The following is a 25580-nucleotide window of genomic DNA, read 5'->3' on the forward strand; positions in this document are numbered from 1 at the left end:
AATTGTGCTGTATTTCCCATACATTGGGTGAAGGATCTGCCTCTCACCCCTCGGCCCCATCTTTTTATGCATCTTAAGGGTGGAACAGGAAGGATTGAGTCCTGCCTTATTCCCCGGGGTCAAGCAAAGCACCAGGTGTGTGCTCACCTGCTTGTCCACAGGCAGGTCATTCCTACCTTCGTCCCCAGGAGACAACAGCCCCCAAGCCCAGCTTCCACTGTGGGTCTGGCCCAGGACAGGGCCCTTGATCCCAAGAAAACCATAGCCCATTTTTTTAATTCTCTGCTTCCTTGTTAAGTCCTATATAAACCGACCCCCAAATCCAGTCCCTTGCACAACCTCCAAACCCGCGGGAAGGTCTGTGCCCCCCGCTGTTCCTCAATAAACAGTCCTGGCCTATCGACTATTGAGTCCGGCCTACTCCTTTGCTGTTCTCCATTTTCCCAACGGTGATGGGTAGAGTAGGGTAGAGTGGGGGAAGGAGAGAGAGCTTTAGGATAAAGATCTTTAAAATCCTTGAACAAAACCATTAACTAAAAATGCCACCACCGTGATTCTGTGTGGAGTGTTCGATCCAGTTCAGTATAATGGGGGCATCAGTCAGCAACTAGCAAACAAGCCTGCATGACACAGGAAGGGTCAGGTCTGCCTGAGAGAACAGCCCCTCCTCCCTTCCTCTTCATTTGCCTGAAACCAGGAACCATACGACTGTCAATCACCTGACTATGAATCAGCAAAGGATCCCAGACTCTGAGGTCACTTCCTCATCTGCTGAGGTCACTTCCTGAACCACCCCAGATACACCTCCCTGGACATTGAGAGGTTCCCCAGGCTCTGAGATCACTTCCGCATCCCCTGTGGTCCCGCCTCCCACCTCTCCCTATATGATCCTGCTCACAGGCCGCTCTTTCCTTCCCTTCTCTCTCTGTAAGTTACCATCTTGTACAGACTAGAAGTTTGCCCTCCCCCAATGAACTCTTTTCTGCCTGAATCATGTGGCCGTTTCCTTTCGGCAAACCTTACAGGAAGAAGTTGCTTGGCTCACATTCGTGGATGGTTGGTTTGGCTGGTTTAGGTTTGAGAATTCTTTGTGGGAACAACAGAACTTCAGATTTTCTTTCTTTTTTAACTGCTTTGTTTTTGTGGTCCTCGGGTTTGAAGTCAGGGCCAGCTAGGCAGGCACCATATCCCTTGAGCCACATCTCCACTCGGAACTCCAAACTTTCTCAGAGTCCTCTGAGGCCAGTGGGTGAGTGTGGGAACAGCCTCCTCTTGGCAATGGCTGACGCACAGAGATGAGCCCCAGCCACATGTGTACATGCAAGCCCCAGCCGTGCCCCAGCCAGCTCCCCTCTGCTAGCCTGCCACTGGCTGGCTGAAGGCCGATGTCAGAGGGCGGGACACACCTCCTGCCTCCTGCCAGGCCAAGCAAAGTCATCTACATCACCACACCCAACACCCACAGAACCAGAGGCACTTTTATTCCATAGAAATGAAGGGGAACACGTCACAATTTCTTGTAATCTATTCTTACATCAATCAGAAATCTCTGGATAGCCAATCATGTGCGGAAGCCGCCTCTGATGACTAAATCAGTACTGTCACAACTGACCGCATTAATGGACTCTGGCTGGGTAAAGAGACGCTTGCACTTGCTCTCGCACACCGAGATGCCTTTTGCCGGCTATAGTTTACCAGTTCACCAGTGATTTCCTTTCTAGGGCCCACACATAGCCTGTTCCTTCTGCGTATGCCGAGGAACTTGGCATACGCAGCAGTGACTTGGAATACTGTTCCTCTAGCAGAGGGATGAACAAGAAGGCTGCCAGGGATTCACAGTGCTTCGTAAAGCTTTGCCCTGGGTTTGTGGAACTCAACCAAGTCAAGAGCCATATCTGATTCCCAGGTCAGGAAGTACTTCGCCCTTGAACGGTTAATGCGGTAAAAGGCCTAGCAAAGGGTGGGACCGGATGCCTAAGGCACTTGCAGAAAGGGTGTGGCAGTTGGCAGCGCTAACACGATCTTTCACAGGTAACACCACTTCCTGATGGCATCCCCAAGCAACAATGGCAGCTCCCCATCACTTCCAATAGCCCCAGTCAGCTTTCCTCTAACATACTCAATACCCAATTCCTTCCTCACCTTGGGGCGCCTCAGAATCTGGTCTCATCTGGAGCTCTCATTCAATGCCCCATCCCCACTTCTTGTCCCATCCCTCCTCGCCACTAGACAATTACACGTCTATCATGAAGACCGGAGGTTTAAATGGAATCTTTAGTGAGTAGGGCAAGGGGCAGCATGCTACCAGTGACAGGAGTAATTCAGACCCATAGCAAAGGAAAACTCCTGGAATACACCAGAACTTTCCACATGAGCAAAGAAGGTGTGACCCAAAGACAAGCAGTCCTCAACATGCCTTCCTGGCTCAGGGGGTAACTGGATGCTCTTCATATTGGGGACACTGCTCTGTTATAGGGATGTCTGTGCAGTATCTGCTTTTGATGTACTTTATTTTTAAGTATGCTCTACAAATGACAGTATTGAAGGCTGGGGCAGAGGCTTATGCTTGTGGTGACAGCTCTGAGTAAAGTGGAGACTGGGAGGTTCATAGTACAAGGCCAGTCCAAGCACAACTTTGTGAGAACCCTGTCACTACCAATAGCTGTGTGAGTGGTACTTGCCTGTCATCAAGTAGCACAAACAGGAAGGTCATGGCCTGGGCATAAATGTGAGATTCTATCCCCCAAATGACTAAAGCAGAAGGACTAGGGTCATGGTTCAAGTGGTAAAGTCCCTACCTAGCAAAGGCAAGGCTCTGAGTTCTTTCTTCAGTAAAACACACACACACATATACACACATGTATATGCATATATATCATACATATATCTATGTGTGTATATATATATATGGCTGAGGGCTGTATATACACATATGTGTACATAATTATGCATACATGCACATTTAGCTCTCTAAATATATGTATGTATGGCTCAATACACACATACATATATGTATATACATTTATATATATGTATATATAAATCTCTCTAAATATATGGATGTGTATGTGTATATATTATGTATAAATACATGGCTGAGGATCATTGGTTGCTACCTATACTAACCCTTCTTCTGCATTGAGTTACTACCTACCACATAGAATTCAGTGTTTAGTAACACATACACACACATAGGACCATTGGTTGCTATCTAAACTAACTCTTCTATACTGAGTAAGTGATCTACTGCTTAAAATCCTATCCCTCCTTCAGCTCTCTCCATTTCCCACAAATCCTCCTACAAACTCAAACCATGTGGTGTTGAGTACTGGGTTTTGGCATTTGACTTCTCTTTTTAATGAAACACCAGTGGTCTGTTTTGATCACCAATGCTTTGACCTGCTGATCATTTCTACAACAGAGCTGAAGGCCAGTCCTGACTTTAAAGACTGGAAACCCCAGGATCACTTTGTCTACAGTGAAAGGAGCACCATGTAAGTGAAACAGGACTGAGATGATTGTTTGGCCAGCCAGCCTGTAGAGCATTGCAATGGGTTGAATGACAGAGCCAGACTCATCATTCCAATTTCCATTTCTTCCTTTCACCTGCTAAAGTTGGGAGCTGGTATACTTCTACTTTGTTGTGACTTCAGAATTTTCTTATAACCAAGTGCATGTTCTTGGGTCATTTTAAACTAGGACCTTAGGATTCCTGAAAACATCCCAAGGTCCTAGGTGAGCGAAAGATAGGATCTCAGGACTTGTTTGGCAGCAAAGGGGCTTCGGAAGAGAGGAGAGGACAGAACTGCTCCGTCTCCCAGGGCTGCTTTGAATCCACCCAGATTCATTCAAATCCATTCTAACTTTCTCTGCTCCCTGTGTGCTATCTGAGTGAGGTGGGAATTGGAATGGTCTTGGAGATTGAGGTAATTTCTAAGTTAATTTACAGATGTCAGGACTGCTATGAGAAGCTATGTGAAAAAGGATACCACTGGCCCGTCTAGCCAGGGCTGAGGGTCTTTGATATTCTATCCAGGGTGCAAGATGCAGACATTCAAGTGTGAAATAACTGTGTAAATGTAAGGTTTCAAAGTGATCCTAACATTGACATAGACAATATTTGAGTCAATGGAAAATAGGTAATTGAGTAATTGATTAGTGGCCATGTTTATCATTGCATAAAACCTACAAGAGGATACTAATTTGAATTTGGAGCTGCAGTTCAAGCAAAATGCTCTGCTGGCCAGTATTTCTTCACTGTTTTATTTCTGTGCATGTGTGCTAGTACTCACTGAAAGCTAGTACTCTTCTATCTGAATCATAGCTCTACTTCCAGCTTTTTGCCAATTAATAATAGGTAAGCGTCTCCTGCACTTTCCTGCCCAGGCTGGCTTCAAACAATGATCCTCAGATCTTAGCCTCCTAAGTAGCTAGGATTGCAAGTATGAGCCACCATGTCTAGCTCCAGCCTATCCCAATGGGCTACAGGTCCTCAGGGAATTTTCTAGATACTTCCTTGTGAGGTTTTCCAGGTAGCCTCATAAGTTCCAGTCTCATACTTGGAACCACCTTTTCTTCAAGGATGTTTTGATTTTTGAAAAAAAAAGTCTTGAAATTTCTCTGCTGCAAAGATCTCTGCAGTGCGCATGAGCTGGATTTCAGATCCCGCATGTAATAAGACATGCATGCAATAGCAGCTGCCCTGGGACCAGGTTAACACGGGAAGTGCTTAGTTGATATAGCATTCATTCTACTAGCTATCAGCACATAGCCATTATTTCTTTGCTTTTTACAAACCTTGATCTAAATCTTTTATTCATTTTCTGATGTCAATGGGCTTAGAACTCTGGGTTTTATGCTTGCTAGACAGATTCTCTACCACTTGAGCCAGGCTGCCAGTCCATTGATCTAGATCTTCTACTTCTGGCACAATGTGTATAATACCATCCCTATACTGTTAAGCAGATAGTAAGGACACTCACCTGATGGTGAAAACGGAATATATACAAGCATACCTTTGATTCGGCTGTGAGGACCCGTAGACAGTGACCGGGATGCCAGCTGGGACAGCTGAAAACATCCCAAACAGAAGCTCACTTCTCAAATGCAATCACTCACAGAGTGACAGGGACTGAATGGTCTTCGTGGTTTCCAAAGACCACGTTTAATCTTTGTCACAAACTTCTTATCTGTAGACCTTAAGACCTTACTTTTGGTAGTACTGGGGATTAGACCCAGGACCCATGTGCTGGCTAGGCAGGCTCTCTATCACTTGAGCCATGCCTTCTAGCCTTTTTTTTTTTTGCTTTAGTTTGTTTTCAGAAAGGGTCTCATGCTTTTGCCTAGACTGGCAATGGACCACAATCCTCCTATCTCCACCTGGGATTACAGGTGTGGGCTATCAGATTTGGACCCAAAATTCTGGGGTTTTTTTGGGTGCCAATGTTGGGGCTTGAACTCGGGGCTTAGGTACTCTGCTTGAACTCCTTTTGCTCAAGGCTAGTGCTCTACCTCTTGAACCACAGAGCCACTTCTGGCTTTTTCTGGGTAGTTTATTTGAGAAAAGCATTTCACAGATCCTCCTGCGTGGACTGGCTTTGAACTTTAGTCCTCAGATTTCAGCTTCCTGAGTAGCTATGATTAAAAGCATGAGCCACCGGTGCTTGTGCCAAGGTTCATTTTTAAGCAACTTGCAAAAGGAACAGTCATCTGTTGAAACCTTTGTAATGGTAAGTCCCTGCTTACCATTTTCTATGAGAGAAGAGGGCCAGACTCCACATGGGCCTAATCAAACCCAAGAGGACTAAAGCCACCGAAACCCAGTATCTTCAGAAAGTTCTTATCAGAATGCTTCTATCAAAATGAACTAAACACTACAAAGCAAAGGATGTTGGCAGCCTAACACGTTCAAGGTTTAAGCCAAGATTCGCATCTAAGATTCTCCTCAGGGAACTTTTCTGTCACTGGCACTCAGTTTTGGTAGCTATAGCCCCACCATGTTTTTGTGGTTTTGTGTTTTTAATATGCTGACCCCTGGTCATTCATTCTTCGTTATAGTCTCAACAACATATCACATCTTCCAAAAAGCAAACAATGACCTCGCATCCTTTCCCCTACTCTTCTTAGAACGTGAAATCAGAGGCTTGCAAAAGGCCCTTGAAGATGGGAGGGAGGGAAGAAGAGAGGCAGGGGAGGAGGAAGAGAGGTTGGTAAGCAAGTGCAAGTCTAAGCTGAAATACTGCAGTTTTTCAAACAAATAGTATTCCAAGACTATATTTAAATCTTTAGATAATGTCTAGGACAGATTTAGAGCTCAGTGGTAAATGGAACATTTGTCTAGAATGCACAAGGCTCTGTGTTCATCAGAACACACACACACACACACACACACACACACCAAGAACAGATTTATAATTTGTGCAAACAAGATGAACTAGTACCTATAATGAGGTCTGCCATACATAAACTATCATAATTCAAATAACTTGGTGGAACTATTACAAGATGGAATGAAATGATCAGTTTAACTCAACCAAAAATGATTTAGATGTTTGTAACATGCATGCAATTTTAAGAAGCAAAAGCCAGTGCATAAACGGCAAAGACATTCACTTCCCCTATTTAACAATATTTGTTACTAGCGATGAGTAAAATTACAATTACCTCTGAGTAATTTGGCGAGAGATATTTCCCATTGCATTTTGCAATGCGTCTGAGAATCTGTAATGCTTTATCTCCTTCCTTCCGAGTAATGAGCCAGCGGGGAGACTCGGGGACCACCCTAGCAAGGGAGGAAACTTTTTTGAGTTACGTTAGGAATGTCAAAACCTGAATGTTCATCCCTTGACTTTTTCTACCAAAATGGATCTTGCAATGAAGTACAAGTTGAAACAACTTTCAGAGTTGGTAACAGGATCTCTGAAATTCAGATTATCTCTGTAAATTTATAGTAAATGGAAAGCATAGTAACTTAATCACTGAATCATTGCTCATAAAGATATCAATATTACATTGTTTTCGGAGGTCAGGCTACCCATTGGAACGATGCCTTTGATTGTATGTATGAAAAGAATCAGGACTTTGTCTTTAGGAAAGGTTAGGAACCACATTTACGTAAAATGATTTGCCCATATATTAAAATCCAATGACAGGAATTGCTAAAATAGGACCACACCCAGAAGAATCAAATGTATACACATGTATCTTCTTGATAATTTAATTTGCTAATGTTCCTAACACTTTGCTGTTCCTTAGAGAATTCCTGGGTCATTGTTCATCTGTTCAGTGGAAATTACAAAGAAACAAATCAGCTTCATTGCACTTAATTTGCATGTTCAAACACTGGCAGATATAGTTTGTCGCCTCATAATCTTCAAGAAGCTATTGCAAAACCTTGATGTATAATGCAATACTTTGTTTAAATTTTTGTGTTTGGCATGGTCAATAACAGCTGTAAATTCTCATTTTTTAAAAGCAATTCTCAAAGCGCAGTAGCTAATGTGGAGATGTCAGAAGATCTTTATGGCTTTCATTTTCTTCTGGGTGTGGATTTCGCATTTCTGTGGCATAGCATAAATGTAATATGACCACATTACCAATAATAAAGCAGGAAGAGAAAGTTGGGCAGTGTAACAGCCAGCTGGATTCCTTGCCAACTGGGGATAAAGTAGGCAATTCCTGGGAGAATTATGATCCCAAGAGTGAAGAACATTTGAATCACAACTCCGACAATCCTCCTTTGTTTTGAGCCGACTATTTCTGTCACTGAAGGGAAACAAACACAAAAGATTAGGGAAGGTGAAGATCAAGTTACCACGAACACACACACACACACACACACACACACACACACACACACACACACACACTTTATACCTGCTCAGCCCTACCCCATCACTAGTGGGACACTCTAGAACTAGCCAATGAAGCCTCTGTATTTACTGAAATGCTTTTTTCTCCCACTCTTCTCTGTGCCCACACCAGCATCCTTCTGAGAGTCACTGGGAAGTTCCAAGAACACAGGAAAACACCAGTGATAACGGTTTGGGAAGGGACAGTAGGGACCCAAATATAATACAGTAAACTAGCTAAATCTTGTCACTGTGTTTCTACTGAATTTTACATTATCATCTCTTTAGGAGATTATGAATATTAGACTCTATAATGACTTTTCATTATCACAAGGTAGTTTCTATTAAATGATCATTCTTGTTACTGTGTTCAATTTTTCATTTATGTACTATTTCTTTAAAAATCATGGAGGAGCCGGGCGCCCATGGCTCACACCTGTAATCCTAGCTACTCAGGAGGCTGAGATCTGAGGATCGCAGTTCAAAGCAAGCCTGGCAGGAAAAGCCATTAAATTCTTATCTCCAATAAACCTCCAGAAAACCAGAAGTGGCACTGTGGCTCAAGTGGTAGAGTGCTAGCCTTGAGCTGAAGAGCTGATGGATAGCGCTCAGGCCCAGAGTTCAAGCCCTACAACCTACAAAAAATTAAAAAAAAAAAAATCATGGAGGAGCTAGGCACCAGTGAGTGGCTCACACCTGTGATCCTAGCTACTCAGGAGGCTCAGGTCTGAGGAGGACAATTTGAAGCCAGCTTGAGCAGAAAAGTCTGTGAGACTCTTATCTCCAATTAGCCACCCAAAAAGCTGGAAATGGAGTCCTGGCTCAAGTAGCAGAGTGCTAAACCTGAGCAAAAGAAAAAAAATAGCTAAGGAAAGCACCCAGGCCTTAAGTACAAGCCCTAGGACTGGCCAAAAAGAAAAAAAAAGAAAAGAAAAGAAAAAGAAAAAAATCATGGAGGAAATTTTGTCCCTGGAAATTTCTACTCCTTCCCATGAATTGGTTTCTTCTGCTTTTGATCTATCCCAGAGAAACTACTGTATGGTTATCCTAAATCATAAACCCAGAGAAACTACGCAGACCTGGGTCACCTTAGAAAGTCGCTCCCATTTCTAAGTTATCCCATAGTTCTAGCCTGTGGCAACCACTCTCTCCCACCCGTAAGATGTTCTAAAGTTCTCCAGGCACTGCGTGGGCATTAGGAGACTGGATGTTCAGAGACCTGGAGCAGTAGTGGAAGCGAGGTGTTATTTCCCGCGGCATGAATCCACCAAACTTAAAGCCAGTGGCTGGTCCTCAGCTAGACTAAGTGGAGTGAAAGGGGCTGCCAGGGTGTTCTCAGTGATATAAGAAAGCGTGGGGGAAGAATGTGCTTCTTTCATAGACGAAGTCAAGTTTTCTAGTTTTGGAAGAACACAAAGACTCACAAACTCATGTCAGTACGTATTTCCCACGCGTGCAACATTCTCCACTCATAAGGAAGGAGATGTAAAGAATAGTTGACAACTTATGAATATGACATCAAACTATTACTCAAATGCGATACACAAAAAGGCTTTAAAATGTTGCTCCAAGGAGCGACTGAAATGTGTATAGAAATCAGTTTCTAGTACAGCAAAGTCATGAGAAAGAGTGAGAGAAGTTGTTCATCCTGGATTTTATAGTCCACATCTGGGTTGCAAATTAAAGCAGCAAATATGTCAGTGCCTAATGCAGTCAGAATTCTGCTCCTGAGCTCTCCTTTGGCAGAAATGGTACTGGTGGCCACGTGAGTCTGGGGGGTTTGCAGTTGCAGTGGCCTGGCCTTGGCCAGCTGAGGCCAGTCTCACGCAGAGGGGAGGGCGCGACGCAGGGGTCTTACCAATCACGAAGCAAGTCATCCACGTCCCCTTTCCAAACACACCTTGGAGGAAGCGGAAGACCACAAACACAGGGAAATTTGGTGCAAAGGCCACCACGACACCGGTGACGCCAACCCCCAAACAGGATATTAAGTAAATGACTATCCTGCCATACCTTTTAGAAAAAGAGAGAAGAGATCAACATAAACATTTTCTTCAATATAACGGCTGCTGACGGTCAGGCGCTGGTGGATGACATCTATAACCCTAACTCCTCAGGAAGCTGAGATCTAAGGATCCCAGTTTGAAGCCAGCCAAGACTGAAAAGTCGAGGAGATATTCTTATCTCCAATTAACCATCTAAAGGCTGGAAGTGGAGCTGTGGCTCAGATGGTAGAGCACCAGCCTTGAGTAAAAACACTAAGTGAAAACGTAAGGTCTGAGTTCAAGTCCCACCACCCCTTTCCCTCCAAAAAAAGAAGCTGTACAGAAAATGAATCCTTTTGTAACTTCCTTGTTACACTAAACAATAATAATATTTTAATGACTGCTTATAATTAAAGAACTGTGGAAAACCAGAAGCTTTGTTTTATGGCAAAACCAAGGCAAGTGAAACGTCGTGCACCTGTGAGCTGATGTAACCGAGTTTAGAGCACAGAACGCAGCTTCCCAAAGGGCATTCTCTCACTGGCGTGGCAGTTCAGTCTTCCTGGTGGTGCGGACTTGACTCTTTCTAGCAACTTTTGTGTAAGGGAAAAGGGGATCGAACAAAGTGACAATGGTTCATTGCAGCTAGGAGTGCTCCCTCTCTCACAAGCTTGCCTGAATATATCACCAGTCATGCGACATTAGGCAAATTCCTCAGCTCTCTCAAACTTTAGGTTGTGTTTCCTTGCAGATGTTTTGGTCTTCCTTGAGACCTTTTCTAGAGGAAGGTATTGGAGAGTATCAATAAAGTTCGTAAGCTATAAACTGCACAACCAATCTGAGTCGTTCTTAATTTTTGCATTTTATTTTCACTGTTTACGTAGCTACTATTAAATGACTTAGGAGAAAGGAACGAGCTACTATGCAGAATAGTTGCACAAGATTATTGGCTGGGAAAGTTGGCAGTCAATAACTTCAAAGAGATTTTATTCTTTGATATTTTTCTATAGGGATTTCCACGGAACTCATATGATGTGACCCAGCCCTGTCAGAAATCTAGATGGGCATGTTTGTGTCTTCCCACAATGTCAGAATTTATTGAATAACAATAAATTCACAAGTTATGTCAACTACTTAGGTATTAATTGACCAAGTACTATTGATGCCCCTCAATAGCCACTGGCAAACAGGTCCCTTTATTTCAGTCTTAATTACTAATATTAACTCTTAAATCACACATTTTACTTTACAGCATTGCTCAAAAGGGGTTAAAGTAGCTGCAGGAAGTGAAGCTGGCCCCAAGTGGTAGAGTGATAGCCTTGAGAAAAACATGATCAAGGACAGCCATGAGGCTCTTGAGCTCAAGCTGCAGGACAGGGAGTGGGAAGGTGGAGGGGGATCTAGAAACCCGGCACTCCCGTCTCTCCTCTGAGACTGCAGCAAGTTTCAGCATCTATGATGTGCATATCAGGCTGTGGCCTGCTCCAAGTTACTCCATATTGTGTAGAACGGCAGTTTTCAGGCTGAGCCTTGTCCTGAGTGACTTTTATAAAATCACAGTTTTCTCCATTCTTAAGTGCGGATGTGGAGGCAGAATGATTCTATATCATTTGTAAAAGTACACAACAACCATATGTCCAGCCCAAACCACAAGGCAGACTGACAACAACCTTGCTTATGCAACACCTGTGGACACTTGGACACATGGGCGTATAAAACCCACGTCAGAAAAACCAGGCCCATGAGCTCCTTCTGCACCGCAAGGCCACGTAATGGTGCAATCCTCTCACCCAACAAAGTCAGACCCCAACCTGGTGTCCTAACCAGGAGAGGCGCCGACACTGGTGTATGGCGATGCCCATCAACCTGCCCCCCGACCATCTGGCGTACATGCTTAGGATCGCCAGTGATGAGCTCCAGACTCAGAGCTTCAGGCCCTCACGTCCTGTCTGCCACCACCCTCAACGGGCAGGTTTCTTCTTTTTAGTGTAGAATGACATTTTATTGTCCAGATGTATCCTGGATTATTTATGCATTCCCCCGCTGGAAAAAAAGTACTAGTTGCTTCCAAATTTAGGCAATTATGACTATAGTGGCTGTAACGGTATGTCCAGTGTTGTGTGGATGCACATTTTCAGCTCCCCAGAGTCATGCACAAGGCCGACAATGGCTGGATTGGATGTTTAGTTTTATGAGACAGCACAGAGGCTGCCAGACGGTATTCTCCAGTGGCTTTATCACTGCATTGCACCAACAGTGGACAAACACTCCTGTGGCTTCACAGACTGACTGAGAAGCCTTTGGTGCTGCCAGCCACTTAGAATGTGCATAGCAGCTTTCTTGGGTTTAATTCCCGTTTCCTTAATGACCTTGGATGTGGATCATCTCTATTTCACTATCTGTAGGTCTTTTTTTAAAATCAAAATCATTTAGGAGACATCAGTCTGCATTTTTTTAAAGTTTGCTTGAGTTTTCAGAGTTGTTTCTTTTGGATAACAGCTCTTTATCACATAGACCTTTTGTAGATACATTTTCATTCTCTGACAGTGTTGTTGTTGTTTTCTAACACAGCAGAAAACGTTTCATTCTAATCAAGCCCGGTTTATCAGTTCTTCTTTGCATGAACCGTGCCTTTGGATGTTATATTTAGAAAGTCATTGCCAAACTCAAAGTGACCTAGATTTTCTCCGATGCTATCTTCAAGAAGTTTCACACCTTGTGTTTTACATTTAGGTCCATGATCCATGGTGTGTAATTGATTGTGTTGATGGCTTTGTATCAGTCAGCTTTCTTGTCACTGCGTCGGCTGCCTCATGTAAGCAATGTAGAAAGAAGGACAGCTCATTCGGCACAGGTGCAGTGGGCTCTGTCCACGGTGGCTCACTTGGCCCCCAGGGGCTGGGAAGAAGGATCCTACAGACAGGTCATGTGCAGAAGAGGCTGTTCACCACAGGGCAAAAGGGAAGTGGAACAGGGAATACAGGCAGGGGCCCACACAAGATACACCCCAGGGACATGTCCTCAGTGACCTGCTTCCTCCAAACAGGCCCTGCTTACTTCTTACCATCTTCCAATAATGCTATCCTACGACAGCATTGAGACATAACTCTCATGGCCCAGTCATCTCTGGAAATACCATCATTGTATCCTCAGAAATGGGCTTTCCCACCGCCCAGTCATTTGTCAATCCAATCAAGAAGACAATTAAGGGCCAGGAAGGTGGCTCAGTGGTAGAGTGTTTGCCTTGCGTGCATGAGGCCCTGGGTTCCATTCCTCAGCACCACATAAGCAGAAAAAGCCAGAAGTGGTGGTGTGGCTCAAATGATAGAGCGCTAGCCTTGAGCCGAAGAGCTGAGGGACAGTGCCCAGGCCCAGAGTTCAGGCCCCACGACCACCACCACCACCACCACCAACAAAAGTAGCCAACGTCCATATAAAGTCTGGATGGAGACATATTTCTAAGTAGAAGTCAGTTTTTCCAGCATCATTTGTTGGAAAAAGTATCTTTGCTCCATTGTTTTTGCCTTTGTTACTTTGTCAAAGATGGGTTGGATGTATTTATGTGGATCTATTTCCTCCACTTGTCCGTTCTTTGCTTGATCATGGTAGCTCTGCAGTATGGTATGCGTGGAATCCCACCACGGTGACACCACCAACTCTGAGCCAAGCAGATGCTGACACCATGCTCTCACACCTGTGAGCTACAGACATCCGTTTTCCAGTCCTTCTTTAAGAGCAATTGTGGTAATAAGATGCTTGTGCCGGGTTTTTGTTGTATTGGGCAGTGTTTACTGCATGGGTGTTTCAGATATACAAACCCATGTTCTATTGTCCAGAACGAATAATCTGGATTTCTTCTATTATCTGTAAGATTTAGCCTTCCCTGATAGCCTGGAGGAAAACAATACAATCTTGTATTGCTGTTGTTTTGTTTTGCTGGTACTAGGCTTGAACTCAGGAGTCTTACACTCCCTCAGCTTGGTTGATCACAGCTGGTACTCTACCACTTAATCCATGCCTCCAATCCAGAGTTTTGCTGGTTAGTTGGAGATGAGATCTCAAGGACTTGTTTTCCTGAGCTGGCTTCTTACCACAATCTTCCAGCTCTCAGCCTTCTGAGAGCTAGAATTATATGTATAAGCACCTGGCCTATAGTCTGCCTTTTAAAGATTAAAGACAGAGACAATACTTCTTTTTTTAAAGGGATATTATCTGGAGAATTCAGTACTTACATCCAAAAAGTAAATGCACTGTTAAAGACTTAGTCAAATCATATAAAATAAATGTCAGGAGTAGTAGAAAAAGAAATTTGTCTTCAAATATAATAAAGCTATTTTAAACAGTAGATATAAGGCATTTTTATTCCATGTGTACATGGTGTGTGTAGGGATGTAATGGTTCTCACATCTGGTCTTACCTGTCTGCTGCATAGCCCAGGGTAAAGGCTCCTGCCAGGAAGCCTAGGTTCAGAATGGCTTGAGTGAAGTCCAGCATCCACGCATTGACACAGACAAGGTCAAACTAGGGAAACAAACAGAGGCATGAGTCCTGAGTGTGTGTGTGTGTGTGTGTGTACATCAATGACCTTTAAGCATTTTTTTTCTTAAAGGCTTTGAATAAATCATTGAAATATATCTCATGCATCTTTATATGGAAGACACATTTTTGTCAGCTTAAATAATTCAAAAAATGGAAGTTATAGTATAGTATAAATACTAACATGTATAAGTAATATGAAGGATGCCCAATAAAATATAATTTTTATTTACACTTTAGTATATATATATATATATATATATATATATATATATATATATATATATATTATGAGCATAAATATGAGTGGACCCCTGCCATCATCCAGTAAAAAAAAAAATGTTATTTGCCACAATTCCATATGTAATTAGTTCTATATAAACTGACATTTAACTTAAAAAAATTGCCCATGAAACTAAGTTTTTAAATACTAGATTTTATTCTGAGTTATAGTCATTGTTACATTTAAATTGTGCTTGGTCAAATAAAAGCCATGGTGAATTTTGAAAAAGAATTACCATCCCGGCTAAAATTCTGACAGAAATGGACCAATTGGAGTAGAATACTGAGAGCCATGGGCTTTCTCAGTTAGCTGTGATCTGCAGCCAAACATCTATTTCTAGAAAGAACTGATGTTCAATACCAGTTTTTATAAATTTGTGATCCCAGAAATCGTGTATCTATAAACAAACCCTTGGGAATGGAGAGAAATTTCTACAGCAATGTTACTCAGTCCTTCACCATTCCCAATTAGATGCCATGCTTCGCATATGGTTCTATCCCCAAGGTTATTTTTTAACTTGCTAATAAATTATTTAAATCCTCATATAATTTTCCTGGAAGCAAGAAATGGGAAACATCAGACTTGCAAAAAGTCACTAGTCACCTTTCTTCCTTAACTACTTTCTTCATATCCAAATTAGTATTTTAAATTGTCCCCTGGATTGATAGCCTAAGGTTGTAAAAGTTTTAATCTACATATCACATGGGGAGGTGGGCGAGGTTCTAATTCTCACCACAGTTCTGTCTCAGCCCCACTGGGGAAAGAGGACACGGATGGGTTGGGGATCTGATTCTCTTCACAGCATCAGACCTTCCACCTTAGTGACTGCTAGATGGTGTGCTCATCCAAGCCTGCTTTAGACCACAGCATTAAGCTAAAATCAATGTCATACAAACAGCAATTTGACTAGTTTCATAAATACTCATTCACAAACAAACGATGATTTATTTATAGGCTCGGCTTTTTGTCTTGGTTCTTTAGCTAATGCCTTATCCCTGAACATAGCCAGAGAAAGAAAAGATGAGGGAGGAGGGGCAGAAGTACCTGGCACACCTCAGAGTACTGAGATCTTCTGAGAGGAAAGAGTTTCACCTATTTGTATAATAGGAATAATCTAATGCTGGTGGGTTACAAAGATTTTTTACATCACTTTTGGGTTTTGAAGGTATTTCATTTTAAGAAAGCATCATCTGGGGGCTGGGAAGATGGCTCAGTGGTAGAGCACTTGCCTTGCATGCCTGATGCCCTGGGTTTGATTCCTCAGTACCACATAAGCAAAAAGAAAAAAGCCAGAAGTGGCGTTGTGGCTCAAGTGGTAGAGCGCTAGCCTTGAGCTGAACAGCTGAGGGACAGCGCCCAGGCCCAGAGTTCAGGCCCCATGACCGGACCAAAAAAAAAAAGAAAGCATCATCTGGCCATACTAAAGCTACCAGCACAACTATGTTTATTGCAGCATTATTTACCATAGCTAAGATATGGAACCAACCCAGTAGATAAATGGATCAAGAACATGTAGTATTTATATACAATGGGATTCTATGCTTCCATCAGAAAGAATAATACCATCCTATTTGTTAGGAAATGAAAAGACTTAGAAAAGATCATATTAAGTGAAGTAAGCCAGATCCATAGAAATATAGGTCCCTCATTTGCAATAACTAGTATACATCTAGGATAATTTTATCAGATGAGCAGAAAAGCTCAAAAGCTATGTACATATGACCATAGAAGATGATGCTAAGTGGAATGAACTCCAAGATATGAACACAAGAGGTCTTTCTTTGTTGTTATTGTTTTTAATGTATTATGTGATTTTTTTGTTTCCTTTGTATGTTCTTCCCCCTATGGTACATCCCCTATTGTCACTGTACTTGATTTTGGTACCCTTGCATCTTGTAGATACATTTGTCTAACTTAGGGAGGGGAAGGGGAATAACAAAATGCTGAAACAAGGACACAGGATGACCCATTGCAACAAGGACACCCACAAGACACACAGTATGTTGGAAATGAACTTTACAACTTTGGGTCGGGGGGTGGCAGGAGGAGGGAAGAGGTGGGGGGGGGGAAGGGATAGTGTCAGAATAACAAGGGAAGGGTAACAATGCTCAACAAGAAATGGACTCCTTGCCTTACTCATGTAACGGTCACCCCTCTGTACAGCATCTGTACAATAAAATAAAGATCAAAAAAACTAAAAAAAGGGAAAGCATTGTCTGGAATAGCATCCCATCAGAATTAAATCCAGACAGACCATACCAGGGGAAAAATGTACAAGAATCCGAGAAAGCAAAGGATGATTTAATTACTGGGAAGAAAAGCCAACACTTCACTTCAGAAAAGTATCAACCAGCTCAAACATCAGAACTCACAGTGTGGAAGTTGCTCTCCCCAGCTGTCCCTCAGAGACCCAGGTTCACAGTCCAGAGGTAACGAGTGTTCTCAGAATGACCCAGGCCTCTTCACAAACTCAGTCCGCTGCTTCTGAGTCGTGCGGGTTAGCATGCCCCAAATGTTCTTTCCTACAAAACTGTTCATCCTTTTCATGTTCCCAGAAAGAGGAACAGTCCAAAGGACATTTTCATGCTTCTTATTTAAATAAAATGAATTGGAAACCCAAGTCTAAATGGCTAAAGTGCTAGGACAACATTTTCTAAAATACCCAGGGCTAGAGATCATCCGCTCTTTTGCGCTTGCTGAGTCCTAGAGAACCAGAGGCATGGACGCTCTATTTCCCAGACTCCTTTGCCAACAGGATCTGTTCAGGTGGAGGGGCTAGAGGCAGATCTGAAGTCAGGAGGGAGGGGTGGACTCGGCTCCTGGCTTTGGCACCAGTTCCATCTCCAGTCCTAGCAGTGGACAACATTTGGTGGCTGCAGGAATTGGCCATGTGGGGGCCAAGGAATCTCGACCCATATGTCTGGTGGTAGGCCTTAAAATTGGCTGTCCAGAAGGGCAGGGGCTGATCACTTAGACACGGAAAGAGCTGTCCTTCCTTATCTTTTCCCTCTCCTTTTTTTTTAACTCTCCCAACAAATCTTTTTTTTTCTTCTGGTTGTGGGACTTGAACTTTGGGCCTGGGCACTGTCCCTCAGCTCTTCAGTTCAAGGCTAGTGCTCTACCACTTGAGCCACAGCACCACTTCCAGTTTTCTAATGGTTTATTGGAGATAAGAGTCTCACAGACTTTCTTACCCAGGCTGGCTTTGAACTGCAATCCTCACATCTCAGTCTTCTGAGTTGCGAGGATTACAGGTATGAGCCACCAGCGCCCAGCCCAAGAAACCTTTTATCAAATTCCTTTCTCTTGAAATACCTAACCTAGTTTCTCTTCTCCTGTCTAGGAGAACTTACCAGCTTTCAAAAGCACCAATAAATGAACTCAAACAAAGTATGTGTACTTACATAAATGCACACCAACATCACACACACACACACACACACACATACACATACACACACAAACCCCTCCAGCACAGGTAGGAAAGCCAGTGGAAAGAAAGGCTTTATTTGAAGTACCATTTGCTTGCTGCACTTCCTTGGGAGACCTGGATTCGCTTCTTGTCAGCAGAAGGCCATTGCATCTCACTGAAAATTTACTTCAGTCTGAACCAGAGGCACGAGAATTTATGTCTCTCTGTGAAGGCCATCTGTGCTGAACAAGGATGTCTTCCCAAGATTTTTTTTTTCTCCAAAGAGTATACACATAAAAACATTGAAGAAGTTTTCTAATGCTCATAAATCCATGTGCCCTCATCCTGTTACTTATTAATCTTCAAACTCCCTTTCCACAAACAGAATAACTCCTTGAAACAAGCAGAAAGTTGATCTGATAAAGAATGCCAGCAGCTGTACATGGAACGCCACAAGGATCCCAATGTTTTGCTTTGCAGAAAAATGAAATTTAGTGCCTTTGAAGGATTTCCAACTAAGGGCTTTTCATAGAATTTCCCAGCTGTTGAAGTCCAAACAGACATATTTATCTGAATTTAATGATCCAATGTGGGCACAAAAATATATACACATATATGAATTATACATATCTTCCCTTACACTATATATGTTATATATACTATATATTGTATATATTGTGTGTATATACATTGTGATTTCCAAATTACTCTTACAGGAAAAAATATCTTCAATATACAAAAAAAAAAAAAAAAGGCAAAAACCAATGCAAGTATGCAAAAGCTGCAAGAAACTGGGGAGACCAGGTCTGGGCCTCAATCACAGTATGACCATCAGCTGGATTTTCCATAAAAGTCGAGGTCAGCCCTGTTGCCCAAACATGTACAGAAGAGATTCAAAGACTTGAGGGCATCTAGCATTGGACTGTCATTACACGCGATGAGAAACAGCATCCATCCATTGTTTGTACTGCTCTGGGAAAAAGGAAAGTCTCTGAAGTCTTTACAATATCCATGTGCCTCTGTTCCCGCTGTATTAAGGATGAACTCTGTTAAGTTCCTGAGCTGGAGCTTCAGCCTCTAGGGTGGTGGTACTGGGCAAGATTGGATCCTTTACCAGCTAGGCCTTGTAGGAGCACCAGTAGTTCATGCCTGAAATCCTGGGTACTTCGAAGGCTGAGATCTAGAAGACTGAATTTTGAAGGTAACCCAGACAGTAAAGTCCACAAGTGTCCATCTGAAAGGCAGGGCTGGACATATGGCTTAAGTGGTAGAGCACCAGCCAGGCAAGAAAGCCAAGCACTCATAAGGTTCTATATTAAGATCCTAGTATAGCCTGCTCTCCCAAAATAGCCAGCATCTAGTTCAGGGTAGTTAGGGGCACACCTTCAGAACAAATAAATGTCATTTCATAGGTTCCTAGCTAGTTCCCTCCAGGGGTTTTTATAAAGAGTGGGCCTGGTTCCTGAATCTCTCTGGCTTCCTGTCTTGCCATTTGGTCTCTTCTATACACCTCCTCCCCATCCCCATTACACACTCTCTGGGATACCTTCACCAGAGGCCAACCAGATAGACTCACCCTATCTTCAGCCTCCAGTCTCTAAAACTGTGAGCTTTTCTTTACAAGTGTGCAGCTTCAAGCATTTTGGTATAGCCACAAAAAATGGACTAAGACAAGTTACAAATGGAGCGAATCATTCTTAGCTTGAAATCAGGAGCCACTAAATCTTTGTGGAAAGCATACTGCCAGGTTGTGGTGTGCCTAGCTACAAATGGCATTGGCCAATTGCACATTGGCTGTCAGGTTCCAGTTTGGTCAACAGTAAGGTATCACAACAGAGCCTGATCATGGTTACAAATACAGCAATCATAAAGAAATTATTATTATTATTTTTTTTTTGTGGGCCATGGGGCCTGAACGCTGACCCTCAGCTCTTCAGCTCAAGGCTAGCACTGTACCACTTGAGCCAAGCACCACTTCTGGCGTTTTCTGTTTATGTGGTGCTGAGGAATCAAACCCAGGGCTTCATGCATGCAAGGCAAGCATTCTACCACTGAGCCACCTTCCCAGCCCCAAGAAATTATTTTTTTTAATTGGGTGGGGCCGGGCACCAGTGGCTCACGCCTGTCATCCTAGCTACTCAGGAGGCTGAGATCTGAGGATCATGGTTCAAAGCCAGCCCAGGCAGGACAGTTCATGAGACTCTCATCTCTAATGAACCACCAGAAAACCGGAAGTGGTGCTGTGGCTCAAGCAGTAGTGCACTCACCTTAAGCTGAAGAGCTCAGGGACAGCGCCCAGGCCCTGAGTTCAAGCCGCACAACTGACCCTCCCCCCCCCACACACACACACAAAAATTGGGCTGGATCCTATGAGGAGAAAGGTTGACATTCTTTTTCTTTTTCTTTTTTTTCTTTTTGGTTGGTTGTAGGGATTGAACTTGGGACCTGGTGCTGTCCCTGAGCTTTTGGCTCAAGGTTAGCACTCTACCTCTTTGAGCCACAGCACCACTTCTGAAGGTTGACGTTCTTAATTGTCACATGGAAAACTTTTTCTTTTCCTCATCCTGGGGCTTGAACTCAGGGCCCAGGCACTGTCCTTGAGCTTTTGTGCTCAAAGACAGTAGTACTCTACCTCTTGAGCCACAGCTTCATTTCTAGCTAATTGGAGATAAAAGTCTCACAGACGTTCCTGCTCAGGCTGGCTTTGAACTACATATCTCCAGTCTCCTGAGTAGCTGGTATCACAGGTGTGAGACACTTAGAACCCAGCAGGAATTTTTTTATTTTTGGTCGGTCATGGAGCCTGAACTCCGGGCCTGGGTGCTGTCCCTCAGTTCTTCAGCTCAAGGCTAGTGCTCTACCACTTGAGCCACAGCGCCACTTCTGGTTTTTCCTGCTTATGTGATGCTGAGGAATTGAACCCAGGGCCTCATGCATGCTAGGCAAGCATTCTACCACTGAGCCACCTTCCCAGCCCAGGAAAATATTTTTAACAGGATCTCATGGCATTATTTGGGCACTTTAACATCAAAAGGCAAATGGTTTCCTTAACGGAGGCATGAACTATTCTGATGAGTGCAGGTATTTCTAGCAAACTAATTTAGTGTGCCTGTCATGCTGAAGATAAAGCTGGAAGAAGCATTCGTATTTGCATGCCTACCTTGTGGTATAGTTTGGGAGCCAGGTCAATTTATGTGAAGCAAATATAGTCATTTGACTCTTGCAAGAATATCTAGATGTGAGGGGGACTGGAGGAGAGGGGTGTGGGGGCAGAAGCAACCCGATCTCTGCAGAGCTGGGTTAGACAGAACTCAAGAGAGCAAGGTAGAGGCTGCACAGACACAGCCCCTGGGGTACAGTGGGGGTCTGCCCAGCATGCAGCCGTGCCAATCTGGGCAATCTGGGGACAGAGAGGCAGGTCCAGAGCCAGGACTGCGAGTCCTTCCCTCAAGAAAACAGAGGCATGAAGACAGCTCAGGACACGCAGAGGGTGAAGATCAGAAGGACACAGAGGAGTCCGGAGTTTACAAATGGAAAGGCCTGGAACAGGTGTTGTGGCTTCAGACAGGGCAAGAGTCCAAAGACTCCAGCAAGCTGAGTGACACAGAGCAGGAACTTGAGGAACCTGTACCATTGTCCAAAACAAGGGCACAACACAGGTCTTCCTGTCCTGTTAAACCCTCAAGGTTTAACAGATGGGTCCGCAAATGAGCATCGAAACAGAGTGGAGAGGCACCTTAAAATGCAGGCATTCTGTCTGCACTTGTGAAATGACGGGAAAAGCAAACCTGCAGTCTGTTTCCATAATTGTGCCCTGTCTTTTGTTAACTTTGCCTTTGTGAGTTAGCATGGGACAGAAGACGTCTTTGATCCATCAGCCATTTCCCCGGGCTGTTTTACTTCTTTGTAGGGAGGACGTGCAGTTATTCATCTTGAAATGTTTATCATTTCTCTAAATAATGGAAACTGTAAAGATGAGATGAGGAACGGTGTGCATGGCACAGTAGTGCCGGCCCCAGACTCAGACGCCGGCAGCTCCCTGCTCGGCCACGCCCAGCTCTGAATCCCTTGGTGATGTTCTTAACATTGTGTAGTGTCCAATAAACATTGCTAATGGCATTGTGATCAGTGGCACAAAGATGATCCCAATAAATAACATGACCAAGGATCTTTAAGAGTGTTTCTCAACAGCAGCTACGCATTAGAATTACTTGGGGCAACTGAGAAAAAAAAATACATCTGAGTGCCACTCTGGACCAATTAACTCAGAATCCAGTTGCATATACAACAGATAGATGCTATCAATTATTTTAATACCTTCTGCGGTAAAATTAACTGTGCTACATTTTATTCGGTTGAGTAGTGTCCTTCAAAAAGTGAAGTCACGTCACCTAGAACCTCAGAATGTGGCCTTCTTTGGAAATCATCTTGGCAGATATGGTTAGAAGAAGGTCAAGTTGGTTGGGGTAGGCTCTAATCCAGGGATAGCTTTCCCTTCAGGAAAGCAGAAGCAGGCACCCATGGGAGGAAGGTGTGACCAGGGTTCTGTGTCTACTTGCCAAGTAGGGCCAAAGATGACCGAGACACAGCATCCAGAAGAGAGACCTGTACCAGGGCCACTCTGAAGCCAGAGGGGGGCAGGGTAAGACACCCTTTATTAGAAGGATGACAAAGCTTAAAGATAAACTTAACCTACAGCTAGAGCACCATATCTTTAGGGTGCATTGGAGAATAAAGCCAGAAATGCCTGCAGCACCAAAAACTTATCTTTTCTTCTTTCCTCCCCTTTCCATATCCCCTAGCACTCTTAGGGCTCACTGATGGAAGACAAAGGACAGCATCAGAAAAACAATAAAGAAACAAACGCAAGCTAGAAAATGGAATCTGGCAAAGGGCTGAAGAGAAAGGCGCAGGAAGCTATCACCCCAAACCCAAGCACTGGAGGGGCAGGGAGCTGGCTGAATGGGGGTGGAGGGGAGGAGCGGGAGAGGGAGGGAAACAGAAGGATTCTCTCACGCAGCCAGGTCTGTGGCCCACTGAGGCACACCCTTGCTCACCTCGAGGGCAGTCAGAGATGACTGCCGCCAGCTTTCAGTCTAGATCCTACCTGTGTACTGGAGAGTGATGCATCTTCTTTTTTTTTCTGTTTTGGAAATGCAACCACTCTCCCTTCAGTTCAGATCTAACCACTTGATCGCTCCCCCTCTTACAGAAGGAAATTTGGGTTTTTGCATTTATTTCACTCACCTTCTCGTCATATCTTGACACATTTTCCCAAGGACTCATCTCCTTTTGTGTCTCTGCTATACTACTGTCATCCTACCTGAACTAGTTTGACCTCTCTGACCTTCCTCCTGGTCTCCATTTGGGACACCTATCTCTTTTTGCCTCATAAAGTCACTCTTCGGGGCCAGGCAGACTGTGTCCCCTGTCTATAAAGTCCTGGCAGCACACACAGGTGCCATCTCTCAGTGGTGCCATCCCTCAGCCCTAGAGACCAAACACGAACACATGCCGCCCTGAACTTCCCAGCAAAGCCCCAAGTCTCTGTGTGTGTGTGTGTGTGTGTGTGTGTGTGTGTGTGTGTGTGTGTGTGTGTGTTTGTGTGTGTGTGTGTGTGTATAAAATGAACTTTCTACTTCTTAGACCATATGTTTTCATGTTTTGGTTCAAAAACTTGCATTCACTACAACACTACACTTTCAGATTTGAAAACTGGGAAAAATAAATTATACTCAAAAGTATGTTTATCATTTAATTAAAAAATTTAACATGGTGACTGTGAAACTGTTATTACCACCTGCAACCCCTCTCTGATATACATATTTTGTTAAACTTTTTGTGTGTGTTTATACATGTGTATATGTTTTATAAAGATGAAGTTATAGTTTCTATCACTGTTTTATAAATTCTGCATATAACTTGTGAATCTCTCTTCTATATTGTTACCATAAATGGCTGCATTTAATACATTCTATGTATAACCACAGTTCTTAACCTAATCTTTATTTTAGGTAAGGGATTATGTGGCATTTCCCCAACATCATTCACACAAACACATCAAGAGTCTTTTTTTTTTTTAAAGGAAGTGCTAAGTCTGTAAGAATCTTGTACCGCAGTCAAATTTATACTTTAAACAAAATCATTCTAGTTGTTTCGTAAACCTCACATTCCAACATATTATAAAACAAATTTTAAAGTATTGTGAAACAAAATTATGAAGAATACAGATTCTTTTGTAAAACATACAGACTTACTAAAATAAACATGCTTGAATGCCATCCATAGTGGTTTTTCTCCTCCAAAGAGTACTCAAAGCTGGTTTAAAAAAAAAATAAGATATAAGACCTGTATAGATTAGCAACAGTGATTACAGCTTGTTCTTGTATTTGATTGTGGACCCAGTGTGTAATAGCTGCCTGGAACAAATGCCCTGAGGTAATCAGGTGCAGGAAAGACTTTTCATAGGGTACGTTAAATACATAAAATGACTCAACATTGTGGAAAGAAAGCAGTCCGACTACATTATGGTAAAAATAAAAACTGATGACAAACTCAGCCTAGCCATTTCAGGCGCATTGATCTGCTCTGCAGCGACTAGTAGGAAATACATAATAGATACCAATGAGAGGGGAAAGGGCAAATTCAGAACATGAGTCCCAGCTCCTTGCTGTTTCCTATCTCTGCAGTTATCCCACGGGACCAGTTTATATCCAAAGCATAGAACAGCACACAACTAGGCCAAGTATTTGATAACTGTAGGTATTACAAAGCAAAACATAAGGCTGATCCTTAGAAACATAATGGGAATTAAAACTAATAATAGTAAAAAAAAACCCTGAAGTTCAGATGCTATATTTGACACTCAAGCTTGGGAAAAAGCAAATGCCAAATTCACCTTCAACACGTCCCTCACTGGGACAAACACCTGCCCAATCACATGCAATCGGCATTTTGAAAACAGTACCAAGGATACCTTTTTGCTGCTAGAAATTTCCTTTACATTACACATGAAGAACTCTTAGGTAGCTTTCAGAGTTCAAAGACTCCTTAGAACGGGTTCAGGCATGAGGTTGCGGGTTGGTATGAGAGAGTGAAACAGAGGGAGAGTATTGAAAAGTTGTTTGTTTGTTTAGATTAAGTAATATCCTTCGGTAAGTGTGAGTACTCCTTTGGAGGAAAGTAAAACTCGGCCTTTGCTGTCCCTGACCCTGTACCTAGAAGTTCAGGGCAACCACTGGCTGGCGTGGACCTTCCCGGCTCCCATCTCTAGGAGAATCTGCCATCCTCGTCCCTGCTACATCCACCAGACATTCCCGAGAAGGAATTTTTGTGTGGTGAATGGGACCAAAAACACCTTCTCTGATTTGGTTTCCTGCCTTCCTTTTTCTCTACTTGGAAAGGGTGGCTGTGTGTCAGTGGTTTTCACCATCCTATCAGAATATGCAGCAACATGTACGCCTTTTAAACTTTGCCAAAGCCAACATTTTCTAACAAGAACTCACTCTTAGGAC

The 25580-nt window shown here is 43.2% G+C and overlaps 1 protein-coding gene across 2 annotated transcripts in view; it reads right to left on the bottom strand.

Moving 5' to 3' along the window:
* Slc22a3 (solute carrier family 22 member 3) overlaps positions 1-25580 on the bottom strand; it is a 71990-nt gene that overhangs the window by 27141 nt on the left and 19269 nt on the right. For both annotated transcript variants that reach the window (XR_006148895.1, XM_042689738.1), the window contains exons 2-5: positions 14253-14356; positions 9709-9863; positions 7596-7764; positions 6664-6781 (exon numbers count right to left, since the gene is read on the bottom strand). Coding sequence is in view for 1 of the 2 variants with exons in the window: in XM_042689738.1 (XP_042545672.1) it covers positions 6664-6781; positions 7596-7764; positions 9709-9863; positions 14253-14356 (546 nt within the window). In the remaining variant the exon portion in view is untranslated. The remainder of the gene's footprint in view (positions 1-6663; positions 6782-7595; positions 7765-9708; positions 9864-14252; positions 14357-25580) is intronic.

This window comes from Dipodomys spectabilis, unplaced genomic scaffold, assembly GCF_019054845.1.
Source record: "Dipodomys spectabilis isolate Male_0828 unplaced genomic scaffold, ASM1905484v1 ptg000126l, whole genome shotgun sequence".
Classification (NCBI taxonomy): domain Eukaryota; kingdom Metazoa; phylum Chordata; class Mammalia; order Rodentia; family Heteromyidae; genus Dipodomys; species Dipodomys spectabilis.